This window comes from Callospermophilus lateralis, chromosome 6, assembly GCF_048772815.1.
Source record: "Callospermophilus lateralis isolate mCalLat2 chromosome 6, mCalLat2.hap1, whole genome shotgun sequence".
NCBI classification, from domain to species: domain Eukaryota; kingdom Metazoa; phylum Chordata; class Mammalia; order Rodentia; family Sciuridae; genus Callospermophilus; species Callospermophilus lateralis.
In genome coordinates this window covers 118,364,558-118,390,445 of record NC_135310.1, presented here as the reverse complement: position 1 = coordinate 118,390,445, position 25,888 = coordinate 118,364,558, and the positions used below count along the sequence as shown (strand labels likewise).

Below are 25,888 nucleotides of genomic sequence, written 5' to 3'. Positions count from 1 at the left end.
TCAGTATTCACCTATACTAAGTATTAGCCTATTGTGTGTTGGAAGTAATAAGGGAATTAATAACTGAAAATACAAAAGTATTAATAGTAATTGACTTTGAGCAGTTATAACCATAGGAATTTCTTCCCCCTGTTTCTTAAAACCTTCACATATTTTTCAAAAATTATAGAATGAACCTGTATTACTTTCATAAGGGGAAAAACCCTATTTAAAAAAATATTATAAGAAAAAAGTCAATAAATATAGTACTTTAAACAAATTTATTATCATTATATTAGTGTGTGCATGAGTGGCACTGGGAGTTTGACCCAGGGGCACTCTACCACTGAGCAACATCCCTAACCTGTAGGGTTTTTATTTATTTATTTATTTTATATTTTAAATTTTTTGAACACAGGTGTCACTAAGTTGCCAAGGGTGGCCTTGAATTGAGAGTGAGGACATCCTCTGGCCTCACTCTCCCTAGTTGTTGGGATTACAGTTGTGCACCATCACACCCAACTAAAAGTACTTTGAAAATAAGTTTTTTGAGGGGAGATCTATTGTTCAGAATGGTGGCTATAGTTAATAATAATGTGCACTTGAAAATTGCTAAGACAAGAGATATTAAATGTTCTCACAAACAACAAAATGATAACTGCATAAGGTAATAGGAGTTTTAATCAGCTTACTTTGACTATTTCAAAACATGTTGTACACAGGAAGAATGTACAATTTTTATTTGTCAACTATACCTGAGTTCAAAAAAAATTTTTTTAAAGAAAATAAACATTTTACCAATGTTGGCATATATTTTAAACTAAGGGTATATTTGGCTTTGACACAATTCAATATTTTCTTTTCACATGTGAACATTAAATATTTGATAAAGTATGCATTTTAAACCACAGGTGTGAAGATGGACTTTTTGATAAATAATGCAGGAACAACCTGTTAGTCAATTAGGAAGAGCTAAAATTCCATTCCTTACGAAGGAACACACTACAAATGGTCAGTGATCTAAATGTAAATATTGAAAATCTATCAGGATTAAAAAGAAATGTGTGAATTCCCTTGTAACCTAGGGATAAGAAGAATTTCCTGACTTAAAATCCAGACACACAAAAAAGAAAATTTAACACATTTAAGTATCTTGAAATATTTATGTTACAAAAAACACAACAGGATGGGCTGAGGTTGTGGCTCAGTGGTAGAGCACTTGCCTGGAATGTGTGAGTTATTGGTTTGATTCTCAGAACCACATATAAGTAAATGAATAAAATAAAGGTTCATGAACAACTTTAAAAAATATTAAAAAAAAAAAACGGCAAATAAAAGAGATCTCACTATATTTATTTTTATGTGGTGTTGAGGATCGAACTCAGTGCCTCACATGTGCTGGGCAAGTGTTCTGCCTCTGAGCTACAACCCCATCCCCTCACTGTTTTTTTTTTTTTTTTTAATTCTTAATTTTACATTCCTCTATGAACCTTTGCCTTCCTGAGCTACTTGCTTTTTATTTATTTATTTACTTTAAAAGTAGGTATTTAAAATGATCTGAATCGTGAAATTGGAACATCAAAAACACCTACCAGAATTAATTCCACTGGAAAGTTGATGGGATATTGATTGAAAGAAACTTTGATACATTTGTTGATTCTCAGAGCAACAGCAGTAGTTAGAAACAGTAGAATGCTGGTGGAATTAGCTTTGGGGAGACCTATACAGTAGTTCACTATGTTCTGAAAGAAAACAAAATTACAGAGGCTTAGAAAGAGATAATAATTGCCTACATCTAGAAAAGGACATTTTTTTTCTAGATTAGTTACAAAACAAGCAGTTCTAGGACAGCGAGGGCAAGTGAGGGGGCTGGAAACTGATATGTATTTTTTAAAAATTAAATAAGAGATATTAAAGGAGCTGGGGGTGTAGCTCAGTTGGTAGAGCCTAGTATGTGCAAGGCCCTAGTACCTTGAAAATTTAAAAAAAAAAGATCAAAAGAGACAGGATAGTTCAATAAAGTGACTTTATGTTTCAGCATAACAACAACAAAAAAAACCTAGGAGTTCTACTTATTAGCCTATTCATTATTAATTTTCCCAAGCCATATGCGTTCTTTAACTGAGCTTCTATTTCTTTCCTACATTCAGGGACTACTTTGTATTTTATATCCTGCAGTTGTTTTAGGATATGTGTCTGTAATGAGGCAAGTATTGGGAGAATTATGATAGATACACTAGTAACTTAAAGTCCAAATTATAATGAAAATTGTGCTCGGCTGAAATGGTTATTGCAACTGAGAACATGGTCCTACTGACTATCTGCAGTTAACCAAGACTCTAATAAGTCTACGACTTGCTTGACTGAGCTGCCTCTCAGCCACATCTCCTTTTGGGAAAGGGCAGAAGTCTCTTTACTTGGTCCACTTGTTTTTGCAGGCCAGGAGCTGGGTGAGGGGTGAAGTTACTCACATAGAAGAAGGAGATGGGACCAGCGTGGAAGCTAATTACAATCCCTAAGATACAAGTCAGCTGGGACAGCATGATGTGCAGAGCGACAGCAGCTAGGTAAGCACTGATCAGAGCCTCCGGAAGGTAAGCGGACAGAAAGCCCATACCAAGCACGCCCATTGATATCTGCAAGGGGTTCAGATGGAAAAAGAAAGCCAGAAAGGGGCATCAAACCAGAAATGGCACCAAAGACACTCATCAGGGGCCCCCAGGACTCCTTATCAGAAAGAAGAGTTTCCAACGAAGAAGTTATGGTAGGCCCCTTTGACAACTTTTCTGCCTTGCTTTCCCCAGTGAATAGAGACTCACGAAATAAGCTGGGCCCTGGCCTGTGCGCACTGTGAGCACTGTCAGCTCTCAGGTTCTTGCTCTAGAATCTACTGCCCTCTAGGTTGACAAGAAGGAAATGCTGAGAGGTGACCGCAACAAGCCTTTACCCTTTCAAACCTTTTGTATGTTAGCATGCCTGTGAGGAATGCAGCTTTTCACAGAGGAAAGGACAATAAACTGGCATCCAGTTCAAATACCTTGGCCTTTGACTCTTACCTTTACTAAGAATGACTAAACTGAATCTATTTATGTCTTCAGGATTCATGTAATCCTGAACACATAATTAAGATATAATGCAAGTAAAGTATCCCAAATCCAAAAACCTGAAATCAAAAATTGCTCCAAAATTCAAGTTTTTGAGTGCCAACTCAATTCCACACCTGACCTCACATGATGGGCTGCAAAGCGTGAGCACACTAAAAATATTGTAGAAAAGTTACCTTCACGGTAAGTGAACAAGGTGTATATGAAACATAAATGACTTTCATGTTTTGACTTAGATCCCATTCCTGAGATATCCCCCTCATGTATAGGCAAATAATCAAAAAATCTGAAAAAATATGGAATCCAAAACACTCTGGTCCTGAGCATTTCAGATAAGGAATACTTAACCTGTATTGTATTTTATTTTTATTTTTTAAAAATATTTACTTTTTGGGCTGAGGATGTGGCTCAAGCGGTAACACACTCGCCTGGCATGTGCGGGGCTCTGGGTTCTATCCTCAGCACCAAATAAAATAAAGATGTTGTGTCCACCGAAAACTGAAAAATAAATATTAAAAAATTCTCTCTCCCTCTCTCTCTCCTCTCTAAAAAAAAAAAAAAGAAAAAAAAAACTTTTTTAGTTTTAGGTGGGCACAATATTTTTATTTTTATTTTTTAAAATATTTTATTTTTTAGTTGTAGTTGGGTACAATACCTTTATTTATTCTTATGTGGTGCTGAGGATTGAACCCAGGGCCTTGCATATGCTAGGCGAGTGCGCTCTACCCCTGAGCCACAACCCCAGCCCTTTATTTTTATTTTTATGTGGTGCTGAGGTTCGAACCCAGTGCCTCATGCATGCTAGGCAAGCACTCTACCACTGAGCCACAACCCCAGCCCTTAACCTGTATTTTAAATGTGTATTTTACATATGTGTGTGTGTGTGTGTGTGTGTGTGTGTGTGTATATATATATGATAAAAACATGTTATATAACATACAACATATACACAAATGATCTTCAAGGATGACATCAAACTCTTAAACTTCAGGAAATGAAATTAGAGATTGTGGACACCAATTTATATACATTTTTACTCTTTGAGGTTTTTTTCTATGTGTATGTCCATTTTTTATACTTAAAAAAACCTCTAGGGTTATAAAATGGGTGCATACAGGGTACATTCCAAACCTCCATAATAGGGTATGTTATCACAAAAACAATTCAGGAAAAGGTGAAGATAGAACAAAATGGAAGTTTAAAAGCTAAGTATTGTTATCACTTCATCCTCCACTGCACTAAAACGCTCAGAAAACAAACTTAGAACAATAAATCCTTTGGTTTTAAAAGATTTTTGTTTCAAAACTCTCAATCAGCCTGCCCTGTGTCTCCTTTGATCTGTCAGTACTGCCCAATACATTCTAACTCCAGATAGAGCAAGCTGCTTCTTATTGTTAGTGTGGCTGGGTGATTGCCACCTCTGTGTTTATGAACCAACCCTTCTGTTTTGCCATCTTGGCCAATATAGGTTCACTATCTCTTTCGAGAGCTCAGTCCAATTCTTCTTCCTTAGGGGGTTTGGTGAAAACAGCATGGTTCTTGGGTCTGGAGAACCCAGCTTCAATATTGGGTCCTGCCAACTCACCAAGTGTGGACACCTTGACTCCCTGAAGTTTGGTTTTTGTCATCTTTAAATATGAATAAGGGCTGGGGTTGTGGCTCAGCGGTAGAGTGCTTGCCTAGAACATGCGAGGCCCTGGGTTCGATCCTCAGCACCACATAAAAATAAATAAATAAAGGTATTGTGTCCATATACAACTAAAAAATAAATATTAAAAAACATGAATAATACTACATACATCCCCATGATGTACAATCACAAGAATGGAAAGTTATTCTTCATGTATGTATAATATTCAAAATACATTCTACTGTCATGTATAACTAAAAAGAACAAATATAAAAAAAGCACAGAGCTAGAAAAAATACCAAATACAGAGGGATATGGATTCAAATATGAAAATAGCGACAGACACAAATACTCATCACTCATTTTCATACCACCCTTTCCTTCTACCTTGTAAATGGCAAATGTCCACTATCAACCTAGAATTCCCTCTGGCCCACTGTGATATGGCATCAGGTTCTGTGTTAGCATAAAATTCTAGGCAGCCATTATCAACCAGTCAGAATCAGCCTGTGAGACAAAACTTATATGAAAGAATTTTATAGAAAGAATTTATAAAAAGATTTTTTTAAGTGTATGTGGAGGGGCTCAATAGATAGTTCTTTCCTTCCCAGAAAACTCCATTCCAACAAAAGGTTATTCTTTGACTTCACTGGCACAGTCTCCACTTTTATAAGTATTATTTTACGTTTTAACACTACCTAGAGCACCAATTCTGGAGGCTGAGAGCCCTGAGACTGAATCTGAGTTTGGTATCTTGAGTCTGTGTGTCCTTGGGCAATCTACTTAACTTCTCCCTGCCTTTGGGTCCATAAAATAAGAACCACTATTAATACATACCTTCATAAAGAGAGTTACCGTGAGGATCAAATGAGGTAGTACATGTACAATGCTTAGAACAGTGAGCAGCAATAAATGTTAGCTATTATCTAGTTCGGACTTCTATTTTTAAGTTAAATGTTAGATGGATTTGCAGACTTAAGAAACAATACAGACAGATCCATATACTCTTTATCCAATTTTTCCCAATGATAACATCTTGTTAAACAGTATCACAACTAGGAGATTAACATTGACATGGCCAAGATATAGGATAATTCTATCACTACAAGGACCCCTCCTGAAGCCATGTTATGACTGTCCCCGTATCCCTCTCACCCCATTCTAACCCCCAAGCAACCACTTATCTGTTCATTTCCATAATTTTGTCACTTTCAAGAATGCTACACATGTGGGGCTGGGGATGTGGCTCAAGCGGTAGCGCGCTCGCCTGGCATGCGTGCGGCCCGGGTTCGATCCTCAGCACCACATACAAAGATGTTGTGTCCACCGAGAACTAAAAAATAAATATTAAAATTCTTTCTCTCCCTCTCTTTCTCTCTCACTCTGTCTTAAAAAAAAAAAAAGAATGCTACACATGTGGAGTTACACATTATATAATAAACACTCCTGTTTTTAATTTCATTGATTTTTACTTTTTTTTAAAACTTTTTTTTCTTTTGTCTGTGTTAGGTTTAGTTTACTCTTATTTCTGTAAGTTCTTGAAGTTGGAGCTTAGATTAGTGAGACTTCCTTTCTTCTCTTGTATTTCAGTGCTATAAATTTCACCCATAGAACTGCTTTAGCTGTGTCTCACAAATTTTGATAAATGCCTTTTAAAAAATTCCCTTGATCTTTTTTTCTGTGATCCATGGATTATTTATAAATATGTTGTTCAATTTCCAAGTGATTGGAGATTTTCATGTTCACTTTTTGTTTATGTGTTCTAGTTTGATTACACTGTGCTCAGAGAATACTCTCTGTCTGGTTTAAATTCTTTTAAGTGTTAAGGTTTGTTTTATCACTGGGTATTAAGACTATCTTGGTACACGTTCCGTGGGTCATTAAAAAGAATGTGTATTCAGCTATTATTGAGTAGAGTGTTTTGTAAATATCTTTTAAATTCTGTTAGTTTGATGGCATCATTGAATTTTTTAATATACTTGCTAATTTTGTCTAGTTTTATTGTTGAAAGAAAAGTGTTGATATTATAAATTTGTTATTTGTTGATATTATGAACTGCAATTATGAATTTGTCAATTTCTCTTTTCAGTTCTATCAAATTTTGCTTCTCATAATGTATAGTTCTCTTGTTTGGTTCATCTAGATTTAGGATTGCTATGTCTTCCTGGTAGATTGATCCCTTTTTTCCATTTAACTGAGGTATAATTGAAGAAATTGTTTCTATTTTTCACTTACAACATATGATTTGATATACCTAACCACTGAGCCCCCAGCCCCAGCCCTTTTTTATCTTTTATTTAGAGACAGGGTCTAGCTGAGTTGCTTAGGGCCTTGCTAAATTGCTGAGGTTGGCTTTGAATTCACTATTCTCCTGCCTCAGCCTCCTAAGCTGCTGGAATTATGGACATGCACCACTGCACCTGGCAGGAGTCCTATTCTTGATAAAGAATATAGAGTAATTTAAATTTTTTTTAGTTGTAGATGGACACAATACCTTTCTTTACTTATTTTTATGTGGTGTTGAAGATTGAACCCAGTATCTCACATGTGTGAGGCAAACACTCTACCTCTGAGCTACAAACCCATCCCCTAGAATAATTTTTTTTTTTTTTTTAAATCAGGAGTGTCACTCTGGACCCTAAAACCCTTCTCTGTCTCAGAGGAGAAAGGATTTATGGAAAGTTCAGTCAGTATCTTTTCCTAAATTAGTGGTGGATTATTTCAGAAGAAGTTTTATCACTGAGGAGACAGCCTATCTACACATTCCACAACTAAATGACTGACATTCCAGATCTATCATCATAGGCCACAGGAGCAGTTAAAAGAAGGGGTCCATTTATAACCCTTTACTTTTTTCTTTTCCAGGAGTTCAGAGACTCAGATCCTACCTGAAAAATCCCAGTCAGAAAAGTTGTAGTTTGCACCACATTTAAGGATCTGTTATAGTTGAGAAAGTAGGTGGGGGAAGAAAAGTCTTCCTTGATAAAAGTTCCCATGACCAGGTGACCATAATTAAATGGTCTCTCCTTCAGGACGTTGATCATCAGAGCACTCACAAGGAAGAAGGGACCTATGGGAGAAGATATTAGACAGAAGGTGAGGTTTTACATCCAGGTAAACTGACAGGTACCGACAAAAGCAAGCCTTGGCCTGATTATTTTGTATTGTCTTCAATTTGAAGAGACTTTCTTATTTGCAAGTGGCCATAGAAGGTTCTGGGAAGTAAGAAAGAGCAGGGAAGAGAATAGTGACTCCACATACTGTCACCAACTCATAGGATTTAGATGCTGGTGGTCCAGGTATTTACATCATGGGCATATGGGGTGGGAGTCAAAGAGAAATTGACTGGAAATGGATATCAGGCTCAGTCACTGCACTTAGAGATAGATAAAAAGTAAAATGGTGTGAAAGGGTCATAAAAAAAGCTACAAGAATAATAGGAAGAATACCCCCCCAATTTTTTTTTTTTTTTTTTTTTTTTTTGAGGTGGAATTTTGCTAGGTTGTCTCAGCAGGCTTCAAACTCTTGGGCTCAACTGATACTTCCAAGCAGCTGGGACTACAGGTGCATGCCACTGCACCTGGCTCAGTACCCAAAACTTCTAGAGGTCTTACTATGTGCAAGACAACATCATGCTAAACCTGTTTCAAACAGTGTTTCACTTACTCCTCATATTGACATATATGCACATGGGAGCAAAGGCAAATCTTCCTTTAAAGTACCTAAACTATAAGAGGTCTTCCTGTCAGAATTTGGAAATGTTTGTGAGGTGCCCCAGGAACTTGGGAATAGTATTTGAATGTAAAAAGCCACACTTAATGTAGTTAATTAAGTAAAGTACAAAATATCTGATTAATGCCCTGAACAAGTCTGGATTAAGTGACCGTTGCAGAAAGTCTAATTAATGACAATGAGACAAATAGCTTCCTCCTCCTCCTCCTCCTCCTCCTCCTCTTCCTTCTTCTTCTTCTTCTTCTTTTAATTAAAGCTGTACCAAGATTTTGTTACCAAGCAACATTTGATAAGAGGTCCACTGGTTTTGGTAAATAATAAACATTTTTATAACAACAACAACAAAAACAAAAAGCCATAGTAACATTCCACATCTAAAAGAATGGGATAGTAACCAACAGAATGTACAAACATATCTGGAGAATGGGTGTGTCGATAAGAATGTTCAAAGTTTGCCACTAGAAGTTGTGCAAAGGGGAAGTCCAGGAAAAGGTACCTCACAGAGTGAATGTTCTCTATGCCCTTCCAAGCCTCTTGGGGCATTTTGTGATTAATTCAGTGTTACCTAGGTTAAGTAAATGTAATGATTGGGTGACTTTTAACTATTTTGGTCCCTCTGACAATCATTTCTAATTATAAATCAGTAGGTGGACTTTTGACTCAGGCAAGGAAAACGTGCTTATCTGTGGGCTTGAGTGTTTTGATTACAAGGACAGAATTTTCTCATTATAAATTAATAAGCTGACTGGCTGTATTATAAACCAGCCCAATGGAACTGGGCTATTATAGGTCCAGCTAAAGACTGGAATATTAGCCGAATCATTTTTAGGTGTTTGGGTAGTAGGCAGACAAATTCCAAGATGTGGCAATTTCACCAAGGAAGTACCTCTGTCATTAAATTCCTTTGGGAAACATCTTGGTGGCCTGTTTTTCTAGGTGACATTAGTAATAACACACTAAAAGAAGTACTTATATTTTTAACGTAAATACTAACTGTATGAACTAACTATTTATCTTCTGCCTCTTTTCTATCTTAAAGATAACTTTAAATCAGATTTCTTAGCAATAAGTAAATGATTGAGGAAGAAATTTCATCTACCTCCTTTGGTTCCAGTATTGAACTCACCAATGGACATTTGATGACATGATCCAAAAATTACATAAATTACAGAAGAACAGAAAGCTGTGTAAGCGACATTAAGAGGAGGAATCAGTTGTCTTGTCATCAAAGAAAGTGTCAGACCTGAAAAGATAATGTAAATAATAAAAGGTAGTTTGGCTTTTAAAAGTCACCTTAAAATAGAAACTGTAAAAAAATAATTAAAATAAAAATAATCCATGTGAAGTCAGGCATGGTGGCTTATGAATGAATCCCAGCTACTCTGATCCCAACTACTCAGGATACTGAGGCAGGAGGATATCAACTTGGAGGCCAGCTTGGGCAACACAGAAAGACCCCAATCTCAAACAACAACAGCAACAAGAAGATCCATGTATACAGCCAAGTGAATGTGGTAATAGCATCCCTTGACAACAACTTGTAATGAATACCTTTTGTTATCTCCTCCAATTCTTACCTTCCTTTTCTAATTTACCATGTTATTTGACACCTGAATTCTTTATCACAGAATGAAACAAATTTCACTGTGAAGTCTTAATACTAAATAAGGAAAGCAAACACCATGACAATACAATTCAGAGTTCCAGTGTCCAGGAGTACCATCCCTATCCTTAGTCTAGCACAAGATGGCCCTGGGAACCCTCCAGGGCTGAAGATAGAGCTGGAGGCAAGGCAAGAATCACACTTAACCGACTTGACTCCAAGTTGATATGTGCTATTTCTTTTCTATCTGCCCAACACTCCAATCTCTTCCTTTAGCTCCTTCAACACTTTCCTTTTCTAAGATGCACCATGAGAATTTGGAAAATTTAAAGCAAAGATAATAACATGCCTGATGTCATCTTTTTGATGTTTCAAGTCCACACTTCCTGGGCTTAAGGGATTTTCCTCAACTTACATGTTACCGATATTCTCATTGAAATTAAGTTATGAGTTCAGCCAGCTACTTTATCATGTTATACAAACAAGGCTTCTTCTAAATGGAAAATCTCAAACATATACAAGTAGAGAGCATGTATAATGAACTCCTGTATACCATCATTCACCTCAACAATGGTCCACCCATGACCAATCTTGTTTCACCTATACCCCAATCCTCTCCCACCCTGTATTGGTTTGAGGCAAATCCAAAATACCAAATCATTTCACTGGTAGATATTTCAGTATGTATCTCTAAAAGATGGCTCTGATACTTTAACTACAATAGCATTACCATACACTCAATCTTCAAACATCCCTAATTATCTCATAAATGGTCATTGTGGTAAGGGTCTCTAAGAGGATACACAATGGGCAATTGGTATTCCTGCCTTAAGTGTGAGAAGACCCAATAACTTGCTTCTAAGGAACATACTACAATATAAACGACAGAATGTCACCTCCCCGATAAGGCTGCAAGGAAAAAAATCTATGGCTTCCATCTTTATTGCTAGTGTTGTCTTCAAAGGTGTCTGACCTCTGTGGTCACGTGGACTCTTGGGCATGGAAGGGCCTCACACTTGGTTTAATGCTTTGCTGTCACTATCTTGAATTTCTGAATAAGTTTTGCACTAGGGGCCCTGCATTTCCATTTTGTCTTGGGCCCCACACTTGCAGATGGTCTCACCAGATACCAAGTTGTGAAGATGCTCAAGCATCTTCATCTATGGGGAGGAACTCAGGCCTGTCAGTAAACATGAGAATGAGCTTGTAAGTGGATCTTCTGAGTTCTGTCCACAACCACATGGGTGAGCGTGGAAACAGGTCCTCCAGCCTCAGTGGGGCCTTAAAATGACTAATAGCTTGATTGTAGCCCTATGAGAGACCTCCAGCCAGAGGTAGGGTGGGTTTTGAGGCAATCTTTAGCAAATTATTATTTGCTTTCATATTTCACAGTCTGTTAAATCAAGATCCAAATATGGCTCCGATCCAAATATCTCAAGTCTATTATAATTTACAAGCTCACACTTTTTTTTTTTCCTTAAGCATGGTTATATAGTTTGCAGGAGACAGAAAACACGCTCAGATGAGCTTATGCAAAATAGGAAATTTAAAAGGGTACAAAGAGTAGCTGGACGTCATCAGAGACTGGGACCAAAAGGGCATCAGGACCCAAGGCAGCTATTTCCCCCATTTTTTCTCTTTGCTCCAGGGTTGAACAGTGTCATGTCTTTGTTTCCAATTTGAGGCTATTATGAGTAGTAGTGTTCTGAATATTCTTGTACCTGTCTCCCAGTACACAGAGGTACAAGTTCCTTGAGATTATAAACCCTTAATTATAACTTCTGGGGCATTTGCTAGATAATGACAAACTGTTTTCCAAATGGTTGTGCAATTTATATTCCCGCCAGCAATATACGGGAGCGCCTGTTGTTCACATCTGTGCTGGCACGTCATACTGTCAGATTTTTAATTTTAGGGTGTATGGTGGTAGCTCATTTTAATTTCAATTTCTACTTCATCAATTACTTGTAATTTTGAGCAGTCTTATATAGTTGTTTTGTTTTTTTAAGGAGTCTTAACTATATTATAAATAAAATCTTTGTAATGTATATGTATTACAAATATTCTCCCCATTCTGTGATTTTCTTTCCCTTTTGTTCTTTCTTTCTTCTTCCTTTCCCTCTCCTTTTTTGTTATGCTAAGGAGTGAACCCAAGGCTTCATACACACTCGCTGGGTGTTCTACTACTGTGCTATGTCCCCAGCCCTTATGATTTGCTTTTCAATCTTTATAGAGGCTTAGAATAGACAGGTTCTTAAATTTTACTTGATTCAATTTGTCAGTCTTTTTCTTTGGTCCTTTCCTTTTGCTTTTTGTGTCTCATTTCTACCTTAAGATTGTGATGGTAGACTATGAAGGAATATAATTTCCTCCATTATTAAAAAAAAATCTTTATTGTTTTACTTTTCCCAGTTAAGTCTTTAAACCACCAGGAGCTGACATTTGTGTATGGTGTGAGATAGGGATATAATGTTTTTTCCTATATTAGTATCCAACTTTTCACATAATTTATCATTAAAAAGCCATCTCTGTAGTGACATATGATATCAATCATGTGATTCATCTCAGCAGCTCGGGAGGCTGAGGCAGGAGGATGGCAAGTTCAAAGCCAGCCTCAGCAAAAGCGAGGTATTAAGCAACTCAGTGAGACCCTGTCTCTAAACAAAATACAAAATAGGGCTGGGGATGTGGTTCAGTGGTTGAGTGCCCCTGAGTTCAATTCTCAGTACTCCTACAAAATAAATAAATAAATCATATGATTCATATATGTGTCACTTTCTTTTATATTCCATTGGCCTAGTTGTTGATTCATGCAATACTACAGTGTCTTAATTACATTTTTTTTCTTTTGGTAATTAGTAGGGTAATAGTTTTGGTAACTAATTCACTTTTTTTTTTTTTTAGAGAGAGAGAGAATTTTTTAATATTTATTTTTTTAGTTTTCAGCGGACACAACATCTTTTTTTTTTTTAAAGAGAGAGTGAGAGTGAGAGAGAAAGAGAGAGAGAGGGAGAGAGAGCAAGAATTTTTTTTTAATATTTATTTTTTTTTAGTTCTCGGCGATACAATATCTTTGTTTGTATGTGGTGCTGAGGATGGAATCAGGGCCGCACGCATGCCAGGCGAGTGCTCTACTGCTTGAGCCACATCCCCAGCCCACAACATCTTTATTTTATTTTTATGTGGTGCTGAGGATCGAACCCAGCGCCGTGCTCATGCCAGGCAAGCGCGTTACCGCTTGATCCACATCCCCAGCCCCTACTAATTCACTTTTTATTGTGAAATGTAATGTACATATAAAAAGTGTATTAAAATAGACGTATTCAGCAATAAAAAGGAACAAATCAAGCTGGGTGTGGTGGCACATCCCCGTAATCCTAGCTACTCAAGAAGCTAAGGCAGGAGGAGTACCACATGTTTGAGGCCAGCTTCAGACACTAATTGAGACCCTGTCTCAAAATAAAAATATAAAGGGCTGGGATTTAAAACATTATTTGCCTAGTTTGTGCAGGGTCCTGGATTTGATGCCCAGTATGGGGGGGGGAGCAAAAAAACGCAAATATTGATATATACAATTTGCATGAATATCAAAGGCATAATACTAAATTAAGCTACCCTTCAAAAGTTGCATACTGTATGGTTTTATTTATATGGTATTCTCAAAGACACAGAACCATGGTGATGGTTAACACAGCAGTTGTTAACAGGGGTCAGGGGAGTAGGAGACTAAAAAGGGAAGGCACAGAAGAGATGTTGGGGTGATGGAACGACTCTGTATCTAGGTTGTGGTGGTGGTGGTTTCACAGATTTGTACATGTATTGAAATTCACAGAACTCTATACCAAAAGGAAAATAAATTTACTGTATGATAATTTATAAATAAACAAATATTTTTAAAGGCATTTCATTTTCCCCAATTAACATCCCTATGCCAGAGTTGAATTTCAGCCACCACTTGACCTTTTATTTGGTCTCTTTTGTGTTTTGCACAATCTGTACAATTACAAGTTTCAGCCCTGATGGTTGGCCCCAGAATAACAGAGAAATGAGGATGTTTAATCACTATTTGGAGATTGGGGGTGAAGCTCAGAGGTAGAATGCTTTTCTAGCATGCATGGGGCTCTGGGTTCAATCCCCAGTATGGAAGAAAAAAAAAAAAAAGACTATATGAGAACAGAGAACTTCTGTGAGTAAAGGAGTAATAAAAACCCATTCTCTTGTCTCTGGACAAATTTGGTCTTGGGTTAACTTTCTATTGTTTCCCTGGAGACGTGATAACAGAATGTCAGCTGTGCTACCAGCCATGGTAAACATGAGCTCAATTAGTGCACTCCATCTGGACCTCAAGGACTGTGAATGAAAGATAAATATCCAATGGGAAGCCCTAGCTTTGGTCTTCTCTAGACATAGAGTCTCTTATATCTTGGAGTGTCCCTTCTAGGACCTTGGAAGAGATTTGTTAAAAGAGTTGTTGGTTCCTATTTGGGAAACAAGGTTTCTAAAGCCCAGAGGGCTCCCACTTCTATGTGTGTGACTTTATCTTACATCTGAACTGCCAATTGAGAGTGGCCTCTGGGCTTTTGTGTCTGCTGGAGAGATGCCGGCAAATGTTTCTTAGTAAAAACCAATGATGTGATTCTGCAATTTGTATTTGGGGTAAAAATGGAAAAGCATAACTCACATGAATCAAATGTATGAAAGATTAAAAAAAAAAAAAACAATGCCAAGTGCGATCTATTGTAATTGAGAGTATGAAATCATTAGTTAAGCAAAAGGTGACCAAGAGTGGGTGTTATAAATATTCTGAAAAGGGTGTAAGCTAATTTAAGACTTTTGGAATCATCCTGGAGAGGTTAGAAATCTGGCAGTTGAAGGGAACATGTGATATTCACACTTCTTCCCTAGCACTAGTAATTGTTTACTCTGAAAGCAGAAAAGGTCCCAAGACTGTCTTTGGGTGAAAAGGCTTTGAATTTTTCTTACCTTCGGGAATTTGCACAATGCCAACACTTAAACCAGCAAGTAAATCTCCAAGAAGCCAATCCTTAAATCGGTACAAACATGTCCATTTGAGGAAGGGAAAGATCATATACATGCATCTTAGAAACCTGTGCCATGAGCAGCTATGAGAAAGAAGAGCAGAAACTTGATGAGTTTCTCCAAAGAGTATGCCCCATGGAGTCAAGAAAGGCACAGTGCACCACCTGGGCTTCCAGATAGCAGAGTTTTGCATCAGGTCTATTGACATTTTCTTTAGTACTTTTAGTTGTAGATGAACACAATATCTTTATTTTGTTTACTTATCTTTATGTGGTGCTGAGGATTGAAACGAGTGCCTCACACATGCTAGGCAAGCACTCTACCGCTGAGCTCAGCCCTTTAGTGACATTTTAACCCATCAGACTGCCATGCATTGCAGGATGTCTAGCAGCATCCCTGGCCTCTAGCCACTAGATGTCAGTAGTCCTTGCTCCCCCAGCTGTGACAATCCAAAATATCTCCAGACATTACCAAATCACCTGGACAGTCAGTGCTATGTAAATGTCAAGAACTAAAATTCATATGTATTTGTACAATTATTTCTGTTTTAGTTTGGAAAGATTAAACCTACGCATTTCTAATAGGAAAATGAATTGTTCTTGCTTTCCTCATGATAAGGACAGTTCTTCAAGATGTGATGTGAGTGGGGGAGGGCAGTTAACACATTCATATCATTCCCATATACTAAAGTTTTTACCAAACATGAACTCTGTCTGGCATTGATCTGTGATATGTAGAAATTTATGGAAAATATAGAATATGGAATTTGGTGCCTAAGGAGTTAGCTATGTAAAGAAAGAACTTTATAGCCAGGCACTATGGCACAAGCCTGTAATCCTTAGTGACTTGGAAGGCTGAGGCAGGAGGATCTTAAGTACTTAGTAAGATCCTGCCTTAAAAAATTAAAGGAGTTGGGAATGTCACTCAGTGGTGGAGTGTCCCTGGGTTCAACCCTCAGTTTAAAAAAAAAAAGGATACGTGTGTGTGTATGTGTGTAAAATATATGTACAAATGTATGTGAGATATATACACATACATACATATATGTATATGTGTATATATATGTGTGTGTGAATATATATTCATATATATATATTATATAATATGTATATAATATATATTATCCTTTTACTCAATGAACTCAACCAGAAACAATTTTGTTCCCCAGGGTATGTCTGCCAATGTTTGGCAGTATATCTTATTCTCATAATTGACATATAATAGGTAGAGGCCAGGGATACAGCTAAAAATCCTAAAATGAACAGGACATCTCTCCAAAGAAAGAGCTTTCTGGTACAGAATATCAATGTTAAAAGCTGGGTGTGTTAATCTTTTCCTCCTGCTCTTCCTCCCTGCTCTGTTCTTAGTTGCTCTCATTATATCAAGGAAGACATTTGGCATTTGTTTTTTAGGGATTGGTAGCTTCACTTAGCATAATCTGCTCTAATGCCATCCATTTCCCTGCAAATTCCATGATTTTGTCATTTCTTAGTGCTGCGTAGTACTCCATTGTGTATAAATGCCACATTTTTTTAATCCATTCATCTACTGAGGGGCATCGGGGTTGGTTCCACAGTCTAGCTATTGTGAATTGTGCTGCTATGAACATCGATGTGGCAGTAACATTAAACAGAGTCATGAAGTGGGAGGGAAAGGGAGAGAAAAGGGAAATTGCATGGAAATGGAAGGAGACTCTCATTGTTATACAAAATTACATATAAGAGGTTGTGAGGGGAATGGGAAAAAAATAAGGAGAGAAATGAATTACAGTAGATGGGGTAGAGAGAGAAGATGGGAGGGGAGGGGAGGGGGGATAGTAGAGGATAGGAAAGGTAGCAGAATACAACAGTTACTATTATGGTATTATGTAAAAATGTGGATGTGTAACCGATGTGATTCTGCAATCTTTGTAATGTTTTGAATAACCAATAAAAAAAAAAGAATTAAAAAAAAAAAAAGCTGGGTGTGGTTGGTATGCCTGTAGTCCCAGCTACTTGGGAGGCTGAGGCAGGGGTCATTTGAGCTCATAATTTACCACCAGCCTGGGCAACTTAGAGCAAAATGTCAATGTTGCTGAGATTGAATAAACCTGATTTAACCTTTAGACCATCTAAATGAGCAGAATCACCACTAGTCAATGAATCAATCAAGTCAATTTGGTTTTTTTTTTTTTTTTTTTTTTTTTTTTTTTAAAGAGAGAGTGAGAGAGAGAGACAGAATCTTTTTTAATATTTATCTTTTAGTTTTCGGCGGGCACAACATCTTTGTTTGTATGTGGTGCTGAGGATCGAACCCGGGCCGCACGCATGCCAGGCGAGCGCGCTACCGCTTGAGCCACATCCCCAGCCCTCAATTTGGTTTTAAATTGCCTTTTGCTTTTTATATTTTAGCATGAGTTGTAAGCCAAGAATACAGAGATTTTTTTTTTTCACTTGTGAGCTGTGCTAGATAGTTGGGATTTATTATAACAACAAATATAACTGTAGTGTGCTCAGAAAAGAAGTCATTTCACATGTTTTCTCTTTCAACTGTAAGCATCACTATCTCTAAGGTATGTAAGGCCAAATAAGTATAAATGACTTTGCTAAGGTCAAGGTAGTAAGTAGGAGCAGAGCTGGGGCTAGAAGCCAGGTCTTCTGGTTCCCTGGCCAGTGTTCTATTCACTCGTGTGACCTCCACAGTATCTCCTGACAGTTGTGAAATTCTGCTCAGGAACAAGTACATTGGTTTGGAAGGAACATCACATTGCTATTCTTCTGAGATTGGTGTGTTTGAGGCAGGTGCACAAAGAGTGTTCTCTTTAATTATGAGTCTTTTTGGGGGAGAGGAGAGTATGGCACTGGAACAGTTTGTTCCTTCACAAGGTCCAGTCGTCCCTCCTTGCCACGTGCCACTTGGCTTAAGACCAGCTACTCTGTGCAGAGTCATCAAAGTTCTTTGGCATGGTGAAAAATAAAATTGACATGGAGTGATGAGGATCTAAGAATGAATGGAATCAGAGAGGCAGTTAGAGGAATAGAAACTGAATCTAATGGGGGAAAGGGAGAAGTATGTATTTAGACGTGATTTGGATCTCAGTTAAGGCATCTTAAGAGTGAGGAATTCGGTCTGGGGTTGTAGCTCAGTGGTAGAGCACTTGCCTAGCATGTGTGAGGCCCTGGGTTTTATCCTCAGCACCACATAAAGATAAATAAATAAAATAAAGTTTATCCACCTAAACTACAAAAAAAAAATTAAATAAAAATAGTGAGGAATGTTAAGAGTTGCTGTGAAAGTACAGGAGGGATTTTTGACAAGAAAGGGAGTATTTGCAGTTGCTAAGAGGAAAGAGATAAGAACTTTTCTGCAAAAATGAAGAGATGGAGTTAAAAGATTATTTTATTTACTAAAAAACAAACCCCACTTATCTAGTGTTTCCTATTTCCTAGGCATGTTACAAATATTTACTCTTCAAATCCTTATAATCACCATATTACCATGCCCACTTTACAGTTGGATGCAAGACACAGTAGGGTTGAATAGCTTACCTAAGATCACATAGCTGGAAAGCAGCAGAAATAGAATTTAAAACTATACAGCCTGGATTCAGAATATTTCTCTTTTTAATTATTGATTCTTAGACTTTTGAAGGTTTCTGATTTTCTTTAATTTTTTTTAATTATTGCATTAAAATTATACATAATGAGGGGATTCTTTGTTACATCAGAATGGTGCTCTTAACCACTAAGCTGTGCCATCTTTCTGGTTAAAATTCAGAAATGGAGGGAATTGTGTTCCCGAAGTAATAGATTATATAAAGAATAATAATGAAATAAAAAAGGATACATAAACAGGGCACAGTGGCACATGCTTGTAATTCTAGTGACTCAGGAGGCTTAAGTAGGAGGATGGTAAGTTTGAGGCCAGCCTGAGTAACCTAGCAATTCCCTGTCTCAAAATGAAAAAGTAAAAAGAGCCGGGATGTTGTGATATTGCTTGGTGGTTGAGTGCCCCTGGGTTCAATCCCTAGTACAAACATACACACACCAAAAAAAATTAAAAATTAAAAAAAATAGAAACAGGAGATGAGAACAGAACAATTATAAAAGCCCAAAGGCAGATGGGTTGAATTTAAGTGTCCAGATGGCAAGGCTGGGACAGTGCAGAGAATTTAGGTTGAAATTTCTTTAGTGATACTCATAAGAGGGTAAAGTTAGGAAAGACATATCATTTTGCAGAGAGAAACACAATGTGGAGAAATGCTCTTTTTGACACATATCCTGGAGCCAAGAAAATCAGAGTGGTGACATAGAATTGGAAAGGGGCATTTGACTTGTAAAAGGCAAGATATGGACAAAGAAATGTACCTCAGGGAGGAAATGAAATAGGGCTGTGTGGAGTACCTCCTCCCTGCCCAACACATGCCAATTGTGGGTGATAAACCAGAGATGAGAGGGACTAATAAATACAGAGTGGGGGTAAGCACAACTTAAGTAATTAGGGTATTTATCATGACAGAGTCACAAAGAATTTTTTTTAGTTATAGATGGACATAATACCTGTATTTTAAATAAAATAAATAAAAGTTCATCTTTATGCGGTGCTGAGGATTGATCCCAGGGCTTCACATGTACCAGGGGAGTGCTCCACCACTGAGCCACAACCTCAGCCCCCCCGACAAAGGATTCTTGACCTTAAGTTTAGGGACCACCACATGAGTCTGTAGACAGATTTGGGGGGTATAGGTGAACTTAAATAGGAAAACTTTTTTTTTTTTTGGCCAACTTCTGAATGAAAAATAGCATTTCCTTCAATTATGGATATTGATAACAAACCACAATAGAATCAGCAGAACTTGACTTTGTCACAAGTAGAAATTACAGATATTTTCATATTATAATTGCTACAGGTATCTCAAATTATTATTTACATTCATCATCACTTTTAAAATATGGTGGATATGAGATCCACATTATTAACATAATTTAGAGATTTTTCATATTTTGGTAACTACATTTTATTATAACCATTTTCTTTATAATCCTGTTTATTTTATATAATAAACAATTATCAACTGTAATCCCAGTGGCTTGGGAGGCTGAGACAGAAGGATCACAAGTTCAAAGCCAACCTCAGCAATGGTGAGGCACTAAGCAACTCAGTGAGACCTGTCTCTAAATAAAATACCAAATAGGACTGGGAATGTGGCTCAGTAGTTGAGTGCCTCTGAGTTCAATCCCTGATACAAAAAAAAAAAAAAAATTTTTTTTTGGCCAAGACCCTTCAGTGGAAAAAGAACAAATCTCTTCAACAAATTGTGCTTGGAAAATGTAACATTCACATGCAAAAGGATGAAGTTGGACTTTTTACACTATATACAAAAATGAACTCAGAATGGATCTTAGACTGAAATTTAAGGGCTAAAACTATAAAATGCTTAAAAGAAAGCATAGAGGAGAAAATACATTTTCTTGAATTTGATGATCATGTATCAAATATGATACCAAAAGTCCAGGCAACAAAATAATAAATAGATAAATCGAATTTCATTAAACTAAAAACTTATGCATCAGGACAGAATTAATAGAGTGAAAAGACAACCTATAGAATGGGAGAAAATACTTAGAAGTCATATATCTGATAAGAGTATGTTTAAAGAACTTCTACAATTCAACAACAACAATAAAAACAAACAGTCCAAATTTTAAAAGGGCAAAGGAAATGAACAGACATTTGTCCAAAGAAGATACATGAATGACCAATAAGCACATGAAAAGTTGCTCATCATCTTTAGTCATCAGAAAAGTGCAAAACAAAAACAAGAAACCACAATGAGATAGCTACCTCATGCCTACTAAAATGGCTACAGTGAAAATTAAAAAAAAAAAAAAAAAAAAGGAAAATGATCAGTGTTGGGGAGGAAGTAGACAAACTGGAATTCTTGTACACTTCTGGTAGGACTATAAAATGATGCAGGTGCTATGGAAAACAGTTTTCCAGCTTCTAAAAAAGTTAATGTAAAGTTAGGCTATGACCCAGCAATTCTACTCCTAGGTATATACCTAAAAGAATTGAAAACAGGGATTCAAACAGATCTCCTATGCCAATGTTCCTAGCAGCATTACTTATAACAGCCAAAGATGGAAACAACCCAAGTGTCCATTACGAAATGAATGGATAAGCAAAATGTGTATAAATACAAGGGATTATCATTCAGCTATAAAAAGAAATCAAATACTGAATAGATGCTACAACATGGATGAACCTTGAAAACATTATGCTTTTTTTTTCTGGGTTATTTCACAAAAAAGACAAACATTGTATGATGCTACTTAAACCAAACATCTAGAATAGGCATATTTGCAAAGAAGGAGAGTGGAAGAGAGGTTACCAGGAGCTGGGGGAAGGAAAAATGGGGAATAATTGCTTAATGAGTATTAATGAGTACAGAGTTTCTATACGAGGTGATAAAAGTGTTTTGCAAATAAATAGTGGTGATGGTTGTATAACATTGTGAATGTCAATAATTCTGCTGAATTGTATACTTAAAAATGGTCAATGTAGCCTATTTGATGTTATGTATATTTTACTACAATTTTAGAAAAATGTAAAAAAAAATAGCTTTATCAGATTGCTAAAAGGGTCACAGCACAGAAGTAGGTTGAGAGTTCACCTAGCTAGTCACAGTGAGTATCAGAGGTGGGAAGGGGCTCTGTGTTGATGACCAAGAGCATTGCTGCTGTGAAGCCGGATGGGTCTCATTCAGCTGTTATTAGTTGAGTCCACCACAGCTGCTTTACTTTTTGTGAGGAGACTGGTAGTGGTGATTAAATGAACAATGTATTTATTAAACATCATCCATAGATATTGTGGGGACACCCAAAATATTTATGGGTGTGGTTTGTTCCCATACGTTCACGTGAAGGAAGCTTGGTCCCTGGTGAGGTGGTGCTAGGGAGGTGGTAAAACCTTTAAGGGGTGGGGCCTTCCTTAGACTGTTGGTGCACCATCATCATGAATAGATTAATGCTGACTTGTAGGAATTCTTGCTCTCATGGGGTTAGATTAGTACCATGAAAGCAAGTTGCTACGATCTTTACTTATAGCTATAAATCTGGCTGCTCCTCTCTGGTTGCATCATTCCTGAATGCATGGAAAAACCACTTCTCTGCCATGTTGTGATGCCATCAAGCAGTCTTTACCAGGACACCTGCACCATGCTGTTTGAACCCTCCAGTTACCAGAACTGGGAACTAAACAAACCTCTTTGTAAGTTTCTCAGCCTCGGGTATTTTGTTATAGTAACAGAAAATGGGTTAAGGCAATGCCCCAAAAGTTTACAATCAAGAAAGTGCTACAAGTCAAATCACACACACACACACCAAAAAAAAAAAAAAAAAAAACTGAAGAAAAATTACACAATAAACTGCAGGGTTCTGATCACAGGGATTCAGGAGAAGGAAGAGAGAAGTAGGATGCAAAGGAGTCAGGATAGGTTTCCGTCTTGCCCAGCTCGGCCTGAGTAGAACAATTAGACACACATACCTGCATTGAACATTGTGTGTGAAGGTGGTGATATTGATGTCCATGGTTCCGGAAGAAGAGACCCTCCTTTTGTGTTCCTGTTGAAAATTCTCCTCATTGTACACTTCTCGCTTAACATCATACAAAAAAGAATTTTGAGAGGAGTACTTATAGCTGTAAATCTGGCTACTCCTCTCTGGTTGCATCATTCCTGAATGCGTGGAAAAAGAGCAAAGAAAAAAATCATTAAAAAATATCTAGACCCTCAGCACGTGTTTAAGGATATAAAATTTCCACAGAGATATTTTACATTTGCATGGTAGTTTTACTAAACTCTTTCTCAATGTCATACAATTTTATACTTGAAACCACCCTATCATGAATGTAAGAGTATATTATTCTCATTTTCCAAATGGAGAAAACAAAGGCTCATAAGTTTAAACAGTTTTGGTCACTTAAGAATTAGAACCAGGACTAGAATCCACATGTCCTGCTAGGAACCATGGTTTTCTTTATATTCAATTGTGTTTCTATGTGGCAGGAAAGTGATTAAGAAGAAAAGTCTGTAGTAATCACCAATTTTCACAGAAAATGCTAAGGATTATGTGCTCATGATAATATCTTCGAATTCTTTCCCTATCTAAATAGAGTGTTTGACAGTACCTGCTTGAACATTTGTCTATTTGTCCTTTTGCCTGTTTCCCCCATAAAAGGCTAAGGCCAGGAGGCAGGAGGACTTTGTTAATGATCGTATCCCCAGGACCCAGGACAGTGCCTTACATTTAGCAGGCCCTCAGTGAATATCTCTTGCCTGACTGTCAGCTCTGCAGTTGGTAGCATTAAGGTGTAGCAGAAAAGGCAGCGCAGAAGATGTCAGGAGACGGAGGTACTAATCCTGGCTTATTTTCTAACTAGCTGTATAATTGAGGGCAGGTTTCTTAGAAACTGAATTTCAGTTTCCCCGTCCAAAAAACAGCATGCTAAGGGCATCTTCACTGTGCTCATCCTCATCATCAGCCCTGGCAGCATCTGTTGGGAACTTATTACCTGCTAGGCATTGCACTGGCACTCTTTTCATGAGTTATTCCATTAAATCCCCACAATAATCTTAATACTAGCCACCCCCGCCCCCGGGTTTTACAAGGGGTGAAACTGGGGTTTGAGGAAAGCTAAGTAATTGGCCCACAGTTGTATATTGCATTTTACCCTCAAATCATTGGTTAGCAGCAGCATGCTGATTAACACCCAGGAACTAAAGATCACAAATTCACTAAAGCAGTGAGAAGGTGGCTGAAGATCGCAGAAGAGGATGAGAGAGGAACTTAACAATGTATCACTTAAGAGAATTAGAATCTCATGATTTTGATAAAAAAATAAAAAGAGGTAGAACTGTGTGTTGGGCCAATATTGGGCCAATATTCCCTGCTCACAGGAATATTGGCCCAATCTTTCTTAGTTTCTCCATGTAATCTTCCAAATAAACTTGTTACTATAGTTTACTTGTTCCTGGAAGCCTAAGGAACCTGCTAAGAATATTGAGATTATAAAAATTGCTTTCCTAGGTCAGATCCAAAATCTAGAATTCCATTTTGTTCTGTACGTGGCACCAAGACCCTGTTGGTATGAAACTGGCAATGTATGACATTGGGGCGTGGCAGGGACAGTGGCAACTGGTGAAGGCAGCAGCTGGCTTAGCTCCAGCAATTGTTGCCATGGGTCTTGGTGGGCCCAGTGAGTCCAGAGCTGGTCTTTTCCAGAAGAAGCCATAATTCCAAACTTTTATGTGAAATCATCTGACTTATAAATGTTATCCATTACTTTACGTGTGTGTGTGTGTGTGTGTGTGTGTGTGTGTGTGTTGCTGGGGATTGAACCCAGGGCTTTGTACATGCTAGGTAAGTGCTCTGTCACTGAGCTACATCCTTCAGTCCTATATTACATATTTTTTAAAACACAGTGCACATCCAACAAAGCATCTTGCCAAGCTAGATGTGGTCTGGGGACCAATAGTGTAGAAAAATATTCTCATATCCTTTCATTATAAATTATAGTTTATCTCCCAGGAATTCTTATAATATCCTTTTGAAGCAGAAATATTTATATTTTCTATTATTGTACCCATTAGATGTATGATATCTTATTAGTTTGCTATGGAAAGTAGAATTTCATTTTATTGCTTTCAATGTACATTGTTTATATAACAAGAGGTGGCTCCCATCTATCAAACTAGGATTTGGTGAGCTCATCTGCTTTTATGTTTATAATTTTATAAATTACTATTATATCCACTCACTGGTTTCAGACTCAAGAATGCTACTTCCCCCATGGTCAAGTAACCTAGTGCTCCACTAATATTTGTTGAATACTAGTGCTTTGGGGATACAAAAGAACAGACTTTAAAGTTAGGAGAATAAAAATACAAAAATATAGTGCTGAGAGAGTTTAGAGGTAGAAAAAATAGAAATTAGCACTTCCTGCTGGCCTGCCCTATACCAATATCTTCCAAAGGGTAGGTGCCTTTTCTTGGTAATAATTATACTTATTTTTTCTGATGAGTTTAGTGAGTTCCTTAGAATCACAGAACAATTAAAGAGCAAAACCATAATTTGAACCCAATCTTTCTCATTCCAAAATAAATGCCACATCCTAATACCATATAACCTCCTATAGAATGGTATTAAGAATCCCAGCATGGGGAGATGGGTAAGATACTACCTCTCATGGAGGAAATACCTCTCAATTAGGTTCTATCTTAATTGAGAGCAGGGAAGAAGAACAGGTATTTTAGGGAAAGAACAGGTTAAAATTGGAGGCAATAAAAGGCAAGTAATTGAACAGATTGGGTTCAAGTCAGTGTTAAATTTAAGAAAGTATGTTGAAAATTTTTCTCAGAGGATCCTGAATTCTGGGTTGAACCTGGATTTGTTAGCTATTTAAAGTCTTGGAGCAAGAGCAATAATATGCATGGAGATATATACTTGGAGAAGACTGATTGGGTCAGTGACATGGTCTGGAGCTGTGTTGTCCATCATGCTAGCCACTGCCTATACGTGGCTCTTTAAATTAAACTTAATTAAAATTTTTAAAAAATTGACTCCTCAGGGGCTGGGATTGTGGCTCAGCGGTAGAGTGCTTGCCTAGCACGGGCAAGGCCCGGGTTCAATCCTCAGCACCACATAAAAAAATAAAGGCATTGTGTTATGTCCATCTACACCTAAAAAATAAACATAAAAAAAATCAACTCCTCAGTTGCACTAGCAACTTGACAGTCACATGTGCTTGACAGCTGCATGTGGC

At 37.3% G+C, this 25,888-nt stretch overlaps 1 protein-coding gene across 1 annotated transcript in view; it reads right to left on the bottom strand.

Annotated features, from left to right (window-relative positions):
• Window positions 1-22,797, bottom strand: part of Slc26a8 (solute carrier family 26 member 8) — a 62,658-nt gene extending 39,861 nt beyond the window's left edge. The window contains exons 1-6 of the mRNA XM_076859523.1: window positions 22,613-22,797; window positions 15,032-15,171; window positions 9,572-9,688; window positions 7,602-7,783; window positions 2,451-2,615; window positions 1,572-1,721 (exon numbers count right to left, since the gene is read on the bottom strand). Of these exons, the coding sequence (XP_076715638.1) occupies window positions 1,572-1,721; window positions 2,451-2,615; window positions 7,602-7,783; window positions 9,572-9,688; window positions 15,032-15,171; window positions 22,613-22,797 (939 nt within the window). The remainder of the gene's footprint in view (window positions 1-1,571; window positions 1,722-2,450; window positions 2,616-7,601; window positions 7,784-9,571; window positions 9,689-15,031; window positions 15,172-22,612) is intronic.
• Window positions 22,798-25,888: the final 3,091 nt, after the last annotated feature.